Consider the following 14,967-nt stretch of genomic DNA (forward strand, 5'->3'; position numbering starts at 1 on the left):
TATGAACAAAAGGTCATCAAACAAACTTTTCTGGTTTTACGTGGAAGTACTTACATAAATATCATATTTCTTATGTTAGCCACACCCTTGTCTGTCCTAAAAAAATGTCTGACGTATGACTCTTGCCTACGCCATATGCACAGTATGTCTGTTATGGACTGACAATAGATACAGTACAAACCACATACTATAACAGAAAAAACACCCATTTGACGACGCTTGTATGTTCTGTACAAAACCCTTTGGGTGTGTCTGTTGTTTTTATTATTAACATTTTCCCATCTCAAAACGTAGATACCTTACAATAAGGAAAACAAAATATACATTTTTATTCAGTAAATTGTGCCATTAGAAAGTATTCACACCCCTTGACTTTTTCCACATTTTGTTACGTTACAGCCTGAATTTAAAATGGGTTAAAAATGAAAAGCTGAAATGTCTTAAGTCAATAAGTATTCAACCCCTTTGTTGTGGTAAGCCTAAATAAGTTCAGGAGTAAATATTTGCTTAACAATTCACATAATAAGTTGCTTGGACTCACTCTATGTGCAATAAGAGTGTTTAACATGATTTTTGAATGACTCCCTCATCTCTGTACCCCACACATACAATTATCTATAAGGCCCCTCAGACGAGCAGTGAATTTCAAACACAGATTCAACCACATAGACCAGGGAGGTTTTCGGATGCCTCACAAAGAAGAGCACTTATTGGTAGATGGGTACATTTTTAAAAACGTATATCCCTTTGAGCATGATGAAGTTATTAATTACACTTTGGATGTTGTATCAATACACCTAGGCACTTCAAAGATACAGGCATCCTTCCTAACTCAGGTGCTGGAGAGGAAGGAACTCGCTCAGGGATTTCACCATGAGGCCAATGGTGACTTTAAAACAGGTACGGCGTTTAATGGCTGTGATAGGAAAAACTGAGGATGGTTCAACAACATTGTAGTTACTCCACAATACTAACCAAATTGACAGAATGAAAAGAAGGAAGCTTGTTAAGAATATTTGCATCCTGTTTGCAACAACACACTAAAGTAATACTGCAAAAAAAATGTGGCAAAGCAATTAACCTTTTGTCCTGAATACAAAGTGTTATGTTTGGGGCAAATCCAATACAACACATTACTGAGTACCACTCTTCATATTTCCAAGCATAGTGGTGGCTGCATCATGTTACGGTTATGCTTGTAATCGTTAAGGACGGGGGAGTTTTTCAGGATAAAAACTAAATGGAATGGAGCCGAGCACAGGCAAAATCCTACAGGAAAACCTGCTTCGGTCTGCTTTCCACCACACTGGGAGATGATTTAATCTTTCAGCAGGACAATGACCTAAAACAAATGGCAAAATCTACAATGGAGTTGCTTACTAAGAAGTTCCTGAGTGGTAGAGTTACAGTTTTGACTTAAATCTGCTTGAAAATCTATGGCAAGTGGTTGTCTAGCGATGATCAACAACCAATTTGAAAGAGCTTGAATTATTTTTTTTAATATAATGGGCCAATTTTGCACAATCCAGGTGTGGAAAGTACTTAGAGACTTACCCAGAAAGACTCATAGCTGTAATCACTGCCAAATGTGATTCTAACATGTATTGACTTAGGGGTTTGAATACTTATCATATCAAGATATATATTTTTTACAAATGTTAAAATGTTTCTTCAACAAAGAGTAGTATTTTGTGTAGATCGTTGGCAAAAAAATACAATGAAATCCATTTAATCCCACGTTTTAACACAACAAAATGCCCAAAAGGTCAAGGGGTGTGAATACTTTCTGAAGGCATGCACACACAGCATGGTACAGTCACAAAGGGATAGGTCGCAGTTGCAAATGAGAACTTGTTCTCAACTAGCCTACCTGGTTAAATAAAGGTGAAATACATTTGTGTTGTATGAGTTTGAGTTTGAGTTTATTTTTATTTTTACAGGGACAGTGCACATTAATCAACGTTTCAGTAAAAGTGCCGGTTTTAGCCAGCCGGCTAATTTTCAACCGCAGTCCCTGGGCAGGTTATTAAAAACAATTACAATATAGACAATAGCAACATAGAACAAGCAAGACATAGCAACATAGGACAAGCAAGACATAGCATACAGACAGAGCAACATAGGACAAGCAAGACGTAGCATACAGACAGAGCAACATAGAACAAAAAGCAGCAAGACAAAATTCATAAAAGCAAATCAAAATCAAAAAATCAAATCAAATTTTATTTGTCACATACACATGGTTAGCAGATGTTAATGCGAGTGTAGCGAAATGGTTGTGCTTCTAGTTCCGACAATGCAGTAATAACGAACAAGTAATCTAACTAACAATTCCAAAAAACTACTGTCTTATACACAGTGTAAGGGGATAAAGAATATGTACATAAGGATATATGAATGAGTGATGGTACAGAGCAGCATAGGCAAGATGCAGTAGATGGTACAAAGTGTTTCCACACCTCACAAGCTACAGACAACAGACAACATGGAGAGCGGCAACACACAGCTAGGGACCATGTTCACAAATCTGATTGACCTTTAGCCATGTCTTCAAGCATTTTGTGAAAGTGTGATATGTGGTGCAGTTATGTGTGTCTGATGGCAGTGTATTCCAGACATGGGAAGCTCTCACAGAGAATGCAGATTTACTAAAGGTGCTTTTCCTTAAGGGAACTATACAGTCACCTCTCATGGCAGACCTTGTGGATCTGCTGCCATATGTCTGGGTTTTCTGTTTAACAAAAATATTGAGTGCAGGGGGAGCCAGGCCATTAAGGATCTTGAATACAAGACATGCGTCGGTGTATTGCACAAGATTTTCCCAACTCAAGAGCTCATGCTTTCTAAGGATGTGACAATGATGATGGCTATTGGGCTTCCTATCAAGCACTTTGAGAGCCTGTTTGTAGACAGACTGAATAGGTTTTAATGTTGTACAGCAAGCTTGGGCCCAACTAGTCAAGCAGTATGTTAAGTGGGGAGTATCATAGATTTGAAGTACAGTTTTGCTACCTCTGTAGTCAAACAATTTCGTATAAATCGGAAATTAGCTAGGTTGAATTTGGTTATTTGAATTACCTTTTTCACATGCTTTTTAAAAGAGAGGTTGGAATCAAGTATGATGCCAAGGTACTTAAAATCGGATACCACCTGGAGCTTCTCCCCTGACACATAGACATCTGGCTCAGTAGCATCTGTTGCCCTCTTTGTGAAGAACATGCAAACAGTTTTTTTCACATTGAGATGCAGACACGAGTCACTGAGCCACTTTGTAACCTGGACCATTACAGTAGTGAGTTCTTGTGCAGCTTGTTGTTTGCTCTTTGCATGCACATATATCACTGTATCATCTGCATACATTTGAACTTCAGACCCAGTACAGACAGAAGGCAGATCATTAATGTACAGGCTGAACAGGAGGGGCCCCAGTATTGACCCTTGGGGCACGCCCACATCATAGCTACGAGTGGGCGACAGCTCATTGCTCACTCTGACACACTGAGTTCTGCCTTCAAGGTATGATTTCATCCATCTCAAGGCATCAGGGGAAAAGTTGAACTTGGACAATTTTGTGATGAGAATCTCATGGTTAACAGTATCAAAAGCCTTCCTTAGGTCCAGAAACACAGCCCCAACAGCACCCCCTTTGTCCATCTTGGACTTCTTGGACCAGAAGAAAGCAGTTGGCCGTTTCTGTGGAGTGTTTCGCTCTGAAGCCAAACTGCATGGAGTGTAATGTGAAGGGGCTGTTGTTGAGGTGGGCAATCAGTTGTTCTGCTACACACTTTTCAACAACCTTTGACACCACAGGTAGTATACTAATGGGCCTGTAGTTACTCACGTTAGCAGGGTCCCCTGATTTAAAGATGGCCGTTAATTATGGCCAACTTCCATACCCTTGGAAACACACCGAGACCAATAGATGTGTTGGTGACCTTAGTAATGGGGCCAATGAGTGACTCTTTGTAGTTTTTAAGAAAGGTAGAGTCCATCCCAAACACATCTTTGGCTTTAGAGTTCTTTAGTGAGCTAATCATCTTGTAGGATGGTTTATTACAACCCCACAAAGAAAAATCACATAGTGATACATATTTTTGATCAAGTACTTTTTCTTGTTTGAGCCATTTTATCAGCTGGTCTTGTCGTTGTTCGTTTTGTACAGTAGAGGGCAGTGCAGAATTTTCCCTACTTTTCTGCTACATCCGGCGACGCGCTATTTACGGAACATGCGCATTGAAAACTTCCTTTTTCTAGTGCAGCGGAGTGAAATCCCAGTCTTTGACTCCAGGCTCCTGGCTAAGGAGACAGAAAAGGCTGCAAAATGGTTAGTAAATTGCCAAAATAAATTCCTACATACATGTGTTAGACATCAACGTGTGTTGTCTGCAATCACATGTTTTTATGTTTTTGAAACTCCTTGGATGAAGATGGATTCTGTCCGGCTGCCCGGCTACTGTTCACCGGGGTCTATCAAACGTGGCCTAATGGCGGCCTTCACGATTTAATGTTTCCTGTAGCGTTGTGGAGATATTCTTAACTATGTGTTACTTTCCCTGATGAGTGGATGTTGTCTATCATGTCCCGTGACGTAAATCGCTATCGAACATGTTTGCGATGTTGCCTAACACTAAAAGTAGCAAAGGCACGGCTGGCTAACACTGTTAGGCTAGTTAGCTGTTACTGTCAGCGATGACAGGCCCAATACTCAGTGCAACATTATGTCTGATCACTTTGGCCACATAAAGTGTACTTTTAAGTGCAGCATGTGTAATGTTAGGGATACGTGTTGTGTGTTGACAAGTAGCTGGCTAGTTGTACTGACACATGCAAGCTACCTGGGGCGGCAGGTAGGCTAGTGGTTAGAGCGTTGGGTCAGTAACCGAAAGGTTGCTGGCTCGAATCCTAAACCTGACGAGGTAAAAGTCTGTCGTTCTTCCCCTGAACAAGGCAGTTAACCCACTCTGCCCCGGTAGGCCGTCATTGTAAATAAGAATGTCTTCTGAACTCAACTTTTTAAATGAAAAATAAGCTAAACTGTCTTCTCTCATAGGGTTTTGTGAAAGTGGTGAAGAATAAGTCCTACTTCAAGAGGTACCAGGTCAAATTCAGGAGGAGGAGAGGTAAGACTGGTTTTAGGACATAAGATAGGAGGTAGGAGACAAGGTAGGAGTCTAAACTTGAAAATGCCATGACTGTCTTGATCTTTAATTTCACACTAAAGACCCTATTCATTCCACTGACGCACCACCACTTGACTGACTTGGGTATCCTTGTTGTGCTTAGAGGGAAAGACCGACTACTTTGCCCGTAAGCGCCTGGTCATCCAAGATAAGAACAAGTACAACACACCCAAGTACAGGATGATCGTCCGCTTCTCCAACCGGGATATCGTCTGCCAGGTAAGATGGGATTCACATGAGAAAATATAGCTGTAATTACCACAATGGACAAAGAATTTACGGCCACATACTCATTCTCCAATCCCAGATACGTAGCTAATAATTTAGCAGAAGCTTTTAGCCAAAACATTTTTATTATTGACAATTAATCATGTGGCCCATGTTAGTCAAACCCACAACTCTGTTGCCACCTGAGTACCATGCTTTATTCCAGTTGGAATGTTAGTCTCAACTAAAGCTATATTGTCCCTATCATTCCCACATGACCCATGTGGTAACAATGATCAAGGAGGTAATGGGAAATGTCCCATGCCATGAGGGATTGACTGATGGGCCACGTGATTATGCCTTGATTTTTCTCATGCTTGCTTGTGTATTTGCTCTAGATTGCCTATGCCAAGATTGAGGGGGACATGATCGTGTGCGCCGCCTACTCCCACGAGCTGCCCAAGTACGGGATAGCCGTGGGACTAACAAACTACGCAGCAGCCTACTGCACTGGTCTGCTGCTGGCCCGCAGGGTAAGATTAGCTCTCATACACCCCCACTTTGACCTGATGGCGGCTGCTATAGTTTTCAGGACTGGGTCTTATTAGCTCATGCGTATTCTATGTTTCTACCCTGATGGAGTTTGAAAAGTCATAATTTCTCTTGAGTACCATTTCCTCAAACCTTATTTAGTCTTCAATGCCTTGAAGTATGATGGACGCTGTATGAACAGTTGGTGCTCAAATTGCTAAGCTATTGACAGAACTGAGTCGTGTTCTTGCTTGCACAAAATTGTTGTGTATTAGAGATTACATGATTTTGTGTAAGACATGAGAAAGAAGCATGTCTGTTCTAAATCTGCATTATCAAACAATCCCTTTGAAGGCGACCCTGCTCTTCTGTTCTCACTGTAAATAATTGGCAGTTGGTCAGCCAAAATGCAGCCTGTCAGTTTTTATTTCGCTTGTTTAATGTGTTGCTTCAGAATCAGCTTTTGTATTTACTTTGTGGTTTGTCAGTGCAGCAGATTTGTTTAAAATGGACTTATGACTGCAGCATGAGTGGGTGCCTTGCCTCTTTAGCCACCTGTGGTAGAGTTTTCGCTCAGCAAGAAACCATGTAGTCAGCTTGTTTTAATAATGCAACATATTTCTCTAATCCCTTTCGTCTTTCCACTCTAGCTGCTGAACAAGTTTGGCCTGGACAAGGTTTACGAGGGCCAGGTGGAGGTGACTGGAGATGAGTTCAACGTAGAGAGTATTGATGGTCAGCCAGGTGCATTCACCTGCTATCTAGACGCAGGGCTCGCCAGAACCAGCACTGGCAACAAGGTGTTCGGGGCCCTGAAGGGGGCTGTGGATGGAGGCCTGTCCATCCCTCACAGGTAATTGCACTTCTGTGCATTAGGAACACATTGCTGTAGCCAGGAGTAAAAATGCTGTCCATAATCTTATTCATTGTGATTTTAAAAGGCAAGACTGATCATAGATTAGTGTTCTTACTCTTGATGCATACTGCTACATGTCCCAGGTTGGTTTGTGCCATTTTTCTGTACATCACAAACAGATCTGTGACCAGGCTAGTATTTCGGGAAGTTATCAGGATCAATATTTTGTTTGATACACTCAAGATTGAGCAAATTGAAGTTCCTTCATTTGCCCAGGTTGATGTAAAATGTCCTGTTTCAAGATGCTGCTCAGAGCAATATGATTCATTGGTTTACCATCCAAATGTGTTATATGCACAGAGATCGAGGGCTCTAGTGCCTGTATTAGCATGGGTAGTGCCATTGAGGGCTTTTGAAGTAGTCATCTGGGTGGGACTTCCTATGGGTTAAGGAAGGATCACACAATTCCATCACCAGGAGGGATCTGTGAGGAATTATACTTGTGAGGAAACGTTCTATAACTGCAGGTGGCAGTAAATCGGCAACCTTAGCTTTTTACCTGTTCAAACAACACATTCTAGGTGGCAATGTGCACCCTTTCGGTTTGTTTGCCAACTCGGTAAAAGGAAAATTGGCTACCTCAAAATGGAGATGCCCATGCTTTTATGCCGTAATAGGAAAGATGCAATTGTGCTAATGTCTAAGTGTATAGTTATTTCCTTGGAATTCTGCAAGTCATTTTTATATTGCTTTAGTGGAACTATTTGGCCTAGGTGCTGACAGTCTTCAGGAAAAGCGCTATTGATAATATTGAATGGGCCCGGTTGTTCAGTAGCCTCTTTCAGTCTAATTGTTGTTTGCTCCCCCCCAGCACTAAGCGCTTTCCTGGGTATGATGCTGAGAGCAAAGAGTTCAATGCGGAGGTCCACCGCAAGCACATCATGGGCATCAATGTGTCAGAGTATATGAGCTACCTGATGGAGGAAGATGAGGATGCATACAAGAAGCAGTTCTCCCGCTTCATCAAGAATGGCGTTGTCCCTGACAAGGTAAGTTCAAAGTTCACCCTGAACCCATTGTGATGTATGGGGAGATTCCTGCCAATACCTGGCTCTATTAGTTCCCTTACACAAGTGTTTCTGAACCCCAGTACCCCGACAGCACACATTTTGTTTTGGCAATCGGACAAACTCCCGATTCAACTGAAGGCTTGATTAGTTGACAAATTGAATCAGCTGTGCTTGTTTGGGGCTACAACAGGAATGTGTGTTAGCTGTACTCAAGGACTGGAGTTGGGAAACTGCTTCACACCACTGCTAGATGGTATCGTCACCTGGTTTTCACTGAACCTTAGTGGGTAGTAACTACTGTTCTGTTAAATTGTTAGGCCTCATGCTTGTAAGCATACTGGGGGGTCATATCATCTTCTCCACAAATAAATTCTGAAGGGAATGTTATGCTGAATCCCAAAACAGTCCCTTCCCCTCGGCTCTCCATTTGCGCATTTACGGGGGGCCTCTGCCATATGCAAAAGTGTCCCAAAGCAAAGGGAGTAGTAATTGTAGGGGCCAACATGAGCCTCCAATAGTGGCTTCAACCAAGCCAGCAAGGCTGCCAGGTCGAGAGCAAAGTGCTATGCCAACACTCACTGAGATGTTTGGAGTTTGTGCAATTTCATGTGAAGGAATGAGGTGTGCCTAATTATATGTTATATGCATGGCCGTCCTTTTTCGAGGCTTGACAAGCCTATCAAATGAAAGGCCCCCCAAATAAAAAATGTAATGTAAAATAACAGGAGAAATGTGTTAATTTGAATTTAACTTGTTTTATTTAAACGTGGAACATGAATTGCATAATTCAAGTCAGGTGTGTCCTGAAGTAATGGGTTAATTTAATCCTCATCACTTTGGAAGTTGCCCTTGGTGTTGTCAGCCACGTGTGACAACTGAATGCACCAACAGCGAGTTGGTAGGGGTGAGGCCCTGGATTGGGGTTAAGCGTTTACTTAAACTGTCACCATATTGCTCCCAACTATCCACTGCTCTCTGACCTACAGAAGTGACTAGGGGTCGATTTGGATTTCAGAGTAGGAACTGTGTGCTGCTTGATGATGAAACATTTGATGCTGAGCAAATTGTAGTTGGTCCTTCATTTGCCCACGTTGATGTAATCAACGTTTCAAGACGGGGCTGAGAGCAGCACAGTTCATTAGTTTGTCATACATGTGCTAGAATGAAAATGCAACTGAAAATACAAAATGTCATCACCTCATTCCTATCAATTGGATGTATAAATAATTAGACAATAAGGGTAGAGTAGAAACTATACTGAGTCAAGCTTGCATGGTTTAGTATTAAAAAGGGAAGTAGATGTTTGGCTATCCAGTAGGAGCCTTTACGGTTGTGTGTATTTGATTGCTGGAATTGGCATTTACCCACATTATACTCATTTGTTTGCCACACTTGTCCTGCAGGTTGAGGAAATGTACAGAAAGGCACATGCTGGCATTCGTGAGAACCCAGTCCATGAAAAGAAACCTAAGAAAGAAGTCAAGAAGAAGAGGTGAGTTGATGAGCAGTTTTGGCTATTTTCTATTGGAAATGCAGTGCCACTGCATTGTTGCTATTCATGTTATAAATTTATAACCTGATAGCAAACTTGCCTACATGATCACGAACCTAATCGGTGTCAATTCTATTTAATTCTGGAAGTAAACAGAAATTCCTTTGACATTCTGTTTACTTACTGAATGGAAATCAAATTATAACACCCCCCCCAGTCATTTTCCTTCAGTATAGTTTACTGATGTGACAGCCACCCGCTTCATATTTCCTGACACTGTAAAAATTGAATTGTTAACATGTAATTCTGAAATCCATCCTCCCTGTTTGGTCACCAGGTGGAACCGTGCCAAGCTCTCTCTGGCCCAGAGGAAAGACCGCGTTGCCCAGAAGAAGGCCAGCTTCCTCCGGGCTCAGGAACAGGAGGCTGCCGACAGCTAAACTCTCTGGTCCTAATGATGGAGCAACAATGCTTTGTTATAATAAATATATTGGAAAAGAATGCAGCCTCTGTTATTGTTATTTGTGCATGTTTATTTATAGACGCTTCGATGAAAGTATAAAAATGACTGTTTCAAGTTACCCCTACTGTTTAGTGGTTGAGATTGTATAGAATATATATATATATATAATAATGGGGTTCTCAAGCTTCTTTTTTAGGCCGGAGACCCCTTTTGTGATAGCAAATTCATTAGAGATCCCTTCAATCAGAATGTGGATGGCCGAACGAACCAAGTCTAGGTCCCTGAGAAGGAACATTTTAAAGGCATATCTCTTGGCATCGGAGAGAATGTTGCTGTTTTAAAGCAAATAAATTGCAATTCTACACTTTGTCATGGTGCAGTTTAAAAAATAATTTGGCTATTATCCAGCAATTATGCCATGAACTTTGCCCTTTAAGTTGTATTGTTTGTGGTATTCAAATCTGGACCTCGTCACCAGTTCCACTGCAGCTTTTCATTCATCCCTTCGATTTCGATTTGGGGACCGTTTGACCTGAGACTGCTGTTTGCCCTACTTATCTACATTGACAATCTATTCGAGTGAACGCTCTAACAATGGCAATGCAAGACCTCAACGGTCCAATGCAGGCGTGTTCATTCTAGCCAATGAGAGGGCAGATGCGTGTGACAGGCGCAACTTATGGAATGCCGTTTGGGTCATAAAGCATGTATTAATTTAGTGCCTGCACCTACGTAGGATTTATCAAAAATATTGCGTTTTGACCATGTGCTTTATGGCCCAAACGGCGTTCCATACGCCTTCCTCTGGTTCTCCAGACCTCGCGTCTCGGATTTCAATACCCCTGCCATAGACAATGAACATGTGTTCATAACCCTGGGCCTACTGGTTTAGGAATTAAATCATATATTGGTTAATATCAACCTCATCAGATCTAAAGGGTCTCTGGGGGCTTGCAATGAAAGAGATTTGATTTATATTGAAGGCGAATGTAGCCATTTTTCTCACTATCAAATCATTTGTGTAACCTTACTGTGATTGTTTTCAGTCAAAAAGAAACAAAAATAGCTTCTTAGCTGCAAATTCTCAAGCTAAAAATGTTGCTAGGATGGTCTGGGAGTGGGGAGGGGAAAACTAGCTGTTATTGGTCTATTTGAACTAATCCATTGGCAGTGCTTTACTTGGACTGAAATAGGCTCCAGTACTCATTTTAAGTGGCATTCTACCAACCAGCTTCATGGGGTAGTCACCTGGAATGCATTTAAATTAACAGGTGTGCCTTGTTAATTTGGAATTTCTTTCCTTCTTGAGCCAATCAATTGTGTTGTGACAAGGTAGGGGTGGTATACAGAAGATAGTATTTTACCAAATAGGGCTAAGTCCATATTATGGCAAGAACAGCTCAAATAAGCAAAGAGAAGCAACACTCCATCATTACATTAAGGTCAGTCAATCTGGAAAATGTCAAGAACTTTGAATGTTTCTTCAAGTACAGTCGCAAAAACCATCAAGCACTATGATGAAACTGGCTCTCATGAGGACCACCACTGGAAAGGAAGACCCAGAGTTGCCTCTGCTGCAGAGGATACGTTCATTAGAGTTACCAGCCTCAGAAATTGAAGCCAAATAAATGCTTTAGAGTTCAAGTAACAGACACGTCTCAACATCAACTGTTCAGAGGAGACTGTGTGAATCAGGTCTTCATGGTCGAATTGCTGCAAATAAACCACCCACTACTAAAGGGCTCCCGAATAAGGGCTGGTGCAACGGTCTAAGGCACTGCTTCTCAGTGATAGAGGCGTCATTACAGACCCTAGTTCGGTTCCTGGCTGTATTGCAACCGGCCGTGATTGGGACTGCCATTGGCCTAGCGTCGTCCGTGTTTGGCCGGGGTAGGCCGTCATTGTAAATAAGAATTTCTTCTTAACTGACTTGCCTAGTTTAAAAAAAAAAGTTTTTTTTACCTTTATTTTACTAGGCAAGTCAGTTAAGAACAAATTCTTATTTTCAATGACGGCCTAGGAACAGTGGGTTAACTGCCTGTTCAAGGGCAGAACGACAGATTTTGTACCTTGTCAGCTTGGGGATTTGAACTTGCAACCTTTCAGTTACTAGTCCAATGCTCTAACCACTAGGCTACACTGCCGCCCCAGTTAAATCAAATAAATAAGAAAAAATACCTTCTTGGGCCAAGAAACACGAGCAATGGACATAATATTATTGGAAATCTTCCTTTAATTCTGAGTCTAAATTTGATATTTTTGGTTCCAACCGCTGTGTCTTTGAATCACAGAGTAAGTGAACTGATGATCTCTGCATGTGTGGTTCCCACCGTGAAGCATGGAGGTGTGGTGGTGCTTTGCTGGTGACGTAGTCTGGGATTTATTTAGAATTCAAGGCACACTTAACCAGCATGGCCACCACAGCGATACGCTATCCCACCTGTTTAAAAAAAGATATATTTTATTTATTTAACCTTTTATTTAACCTGGTAGGCTAGTTGAGAACAAGTTCTCATTTACAACTGCGATAAAGCAAAGCAGTTTGACACATACAACAACACAGTGTTATTTTTTAATATATACAGTGTATGCAAATGAGGTAAGATAAGGGAGGTAAGGCAATAAATAGGCCATGGTGGCGAAGTAATTACAATATAGCAATTAAACACTGGAATGTGCAGAAGATGAATGTGAAAGTAGAGATACTGGGGTGCAAAGGAGCAAGATAAATAAGTACAGTATGGGGATGAGGTAGTTGGATGGGCTATTTACAGGTGCAGTGATCTGTGAGCTGCTCTGACAGCTGGTGCTTAAAGCTAGTGAGGGAGATATGAGTCTCCAGCTTCAGTGATTTTTGCAGTTCGTTCCAGTCATTGGCAGCAGAGAACTGGAAGGAAAGGCGGCCAAATGAGGAATTGGCTTTGGGTTTGACCAGTGAGATATACCTGCTGGAGCACGTGCTACGGGTGAGTGCTGCTATGGTGACCAGTGAGCTGAGATAATGTGGGGCTTTACCTAGCAAAGACTTGTAGATGGTTTGCGCTTCGTGGGAATATCATTTGTTTTTCAACAGGTCAGTGACCCAAAACACCTCCAGTCTGTGTAATTTTAAATGTAAAATGTATTTAACTAGGCAAGTCAGTTAAGAAAAGATTCACGGCTTACCGGGGATCAGTGGGTTGTTCATGGGAAGAACAACAGAATTTTACCTTGTCAGCTCAGGGATTCAATTCAGCAACCTTTCGGTTACTGGCCCAACGCTCTAACCACTAGGCTACCTGCCACCCCAAATGGCTATTTGACCACGAAGGAGAATGATGGAGTGCTGCATCAGATGATGGCCTCCATAATCCCCCGACCTCAAACCATCTGAGATGAGTTGGACCGCAGAGTGAAGGGAAAGCAGTTTCAAGTGCCTAGCTAATGTGGGAACTCCTCTAAGACTGTTGTAAAAGCATTACAGGTGAAGCTGGTTGAGTGAATGCCAAGAGTGTGCAAAGCTGTCATCAAGGCAAATGGTGGCTACTTTCAGGAATCTCAAATATAAATATATTTTTAATGAACATGTTTTTGGTTACTACATGATTCCATATGTGTTATTTCATAGTTTTGATTTTTCACTATTATTGTACAATGTAAATAATTGTTTGAAAAAAATGTTTAGTAGGCGTGTCCAAACTTTTGACTGGTTTCATTCATTCATTCGGAAGCCTTCCTAATGTTGAGTTGCACCCCCAGGGCAGCAGGGTAGAGTACCGGGTGGTAGCTGGCTAGTAACAGTGACTAAAGTTCAGGGCAGGGTACTGGGCGTATGCTTGCTAGTGGTGACAGTACAACAGTCTGATGGCCTGTAAGGTATTTTGCCCCTTTCTAACTTCCTCTATTTTTGCATATTTTTGATACTGAATGTTATCAGACCTTAAACCAAACCTGGTATTAGTTAACGGGAACCTGGATTTACAAATAACACACACAAAGATTACATGGGTCCCATTTTTATTCCTGGCGAAAACCAAACACTGTATTCTACAGTAAGAACCTCATACCAACGGTCAAGTATGGTGGTGGTTCTGTGATGTTTTGGGAATGCTTTGCTGCCTCAGGACCTGGATGATTTGCCTTAATAGAAGGAACCATGAAATATGCTTTGTATAAGAGAATTCTACAGGAGAATGTCAGACCATCTGTCTGTGAGCTGAAGACAAATTACAGTCCATCATTACTTTAAGACATGAAGGTCAGTCAATCAGGAAATTTCTTCAAGTGCAGTCACAAAAACCATCAAGAGCTATGATGAAACCGGCTCTCATGAGGACTGCCACAGGAAAGGAAGACCCAGAGTTACCTCTGCTGCACAGGATAAGTTCATTAGAGTTAACTACACCTCAGATTGCAGCCCAAATAAATACTTCACGGAGTTCAATTAACAGACATATCTCAACAACTGTTCAGAGGAGACTGCGTGAATCAGGCCTTCATAGTCGAATAGCTGCAAAGAAACCACTACTAAAGGACACCAATAATAAGAGACTAGCTTGAGCCAAGAAACACGAGCAATGGACAATAGACCAGTGGAAATCTGTCCTTTGGTCTGATGAGCCCAAATTTGACACTTTTGGTTCCAACCGCCATGTCTTTATAAGATGCGTAGTAGGTGAACGGATAATCTCTGCACGTGTGGTTCCCACCGTGAAACATGGAGGGTGTGTGATGGTGTGGGGGTGCTTTGCTGGTGACATTGATTTATTTAGAATTCATGGCACACTGAACCAGGATGGCTACCACAGCATTCTGCAGCGATATGTCATGGTATGCACATAGTGGGACTAAAATTAGTTTTTCAACAGGACAATGACCCAAAACACACCTTCAGGATGTGTAATGGCTATCTGACCAAGAAGGAGTGTTATGGAGTGCTGCCTCAGATGACCTGGCTTCCATAATCACCCAACCTCAACCCAATTGAAATGGTTTGGGATGAGTTGGACCACAGAGTGAAGGAAAAGCAGCCAACAAGTGCTCAGCATATGTGAGAACTCCTTCAAGGTTGTTGGAAAAGCATTCCTCATGAAGCTGGTTGAGAGAATGTCAAGAGTGTGCAAAGCTGTCATCAAGGCAAAAGGGTGGCTACTTTGAAGGATCTCAAATATATTTAGATTTGTTTTGAC

At 41.7% G+C, this 14,967-nt stretch overlaps 1 protein-coding gene across 1 annotated transcript; it reads left to right on the forward strand.

The window, feature by feature from the left end:
* The first annotated feature begins 4,185 nt into the window (after positions 1 to 4,185).
* LOC112249823 (60S ribosomal protein L5) lies at positions 4,186 to 9,837 on the forward strand. Its single transcript, XM_024419550.2, has 8 exons — positions 4,186 to 4,324; positions 5,051 to 5,120; positions 5,284 to 5,399; positions 5,786 to 5,920; positions 6,569 to 6,771; positions 7,646 to 7,823; positions 9,248 to 9,336; positions 9,674 to 9,837. The coding sequence occupies exons 1-8, from the start codon at positions 4,322 to 4,324 to the stop codon at positions 9,774 to 9,776; spliced, it is 897 nt and encodes a 298-aa protein (XP_024275318.1). The 5' UTR covers positions 4,186 to 4,321; the 3' UTR covers positions 9,777 to 9,837.
* The last annotated feature ends 5,130 nt before the right edge of the window (positions 9,838 to 14,967 follow it).

The sequence above is a fragment of the Oncorhynchus tshawytscha genome, linkage group LG01 (genome assembly GCF_018296145.1).
Source record: "Oncorhynchus tshawytscha isolate Ot180627B linkage group LG01, Otsh_v2.0, whole genome shotgun sequence".
NCBI lineage: Eukaryota > Metazoa > Chordata > Actinopteri > Salmoniformes > Salmonidae > Oncorhynchus > Oncorhynchus tshawytscha.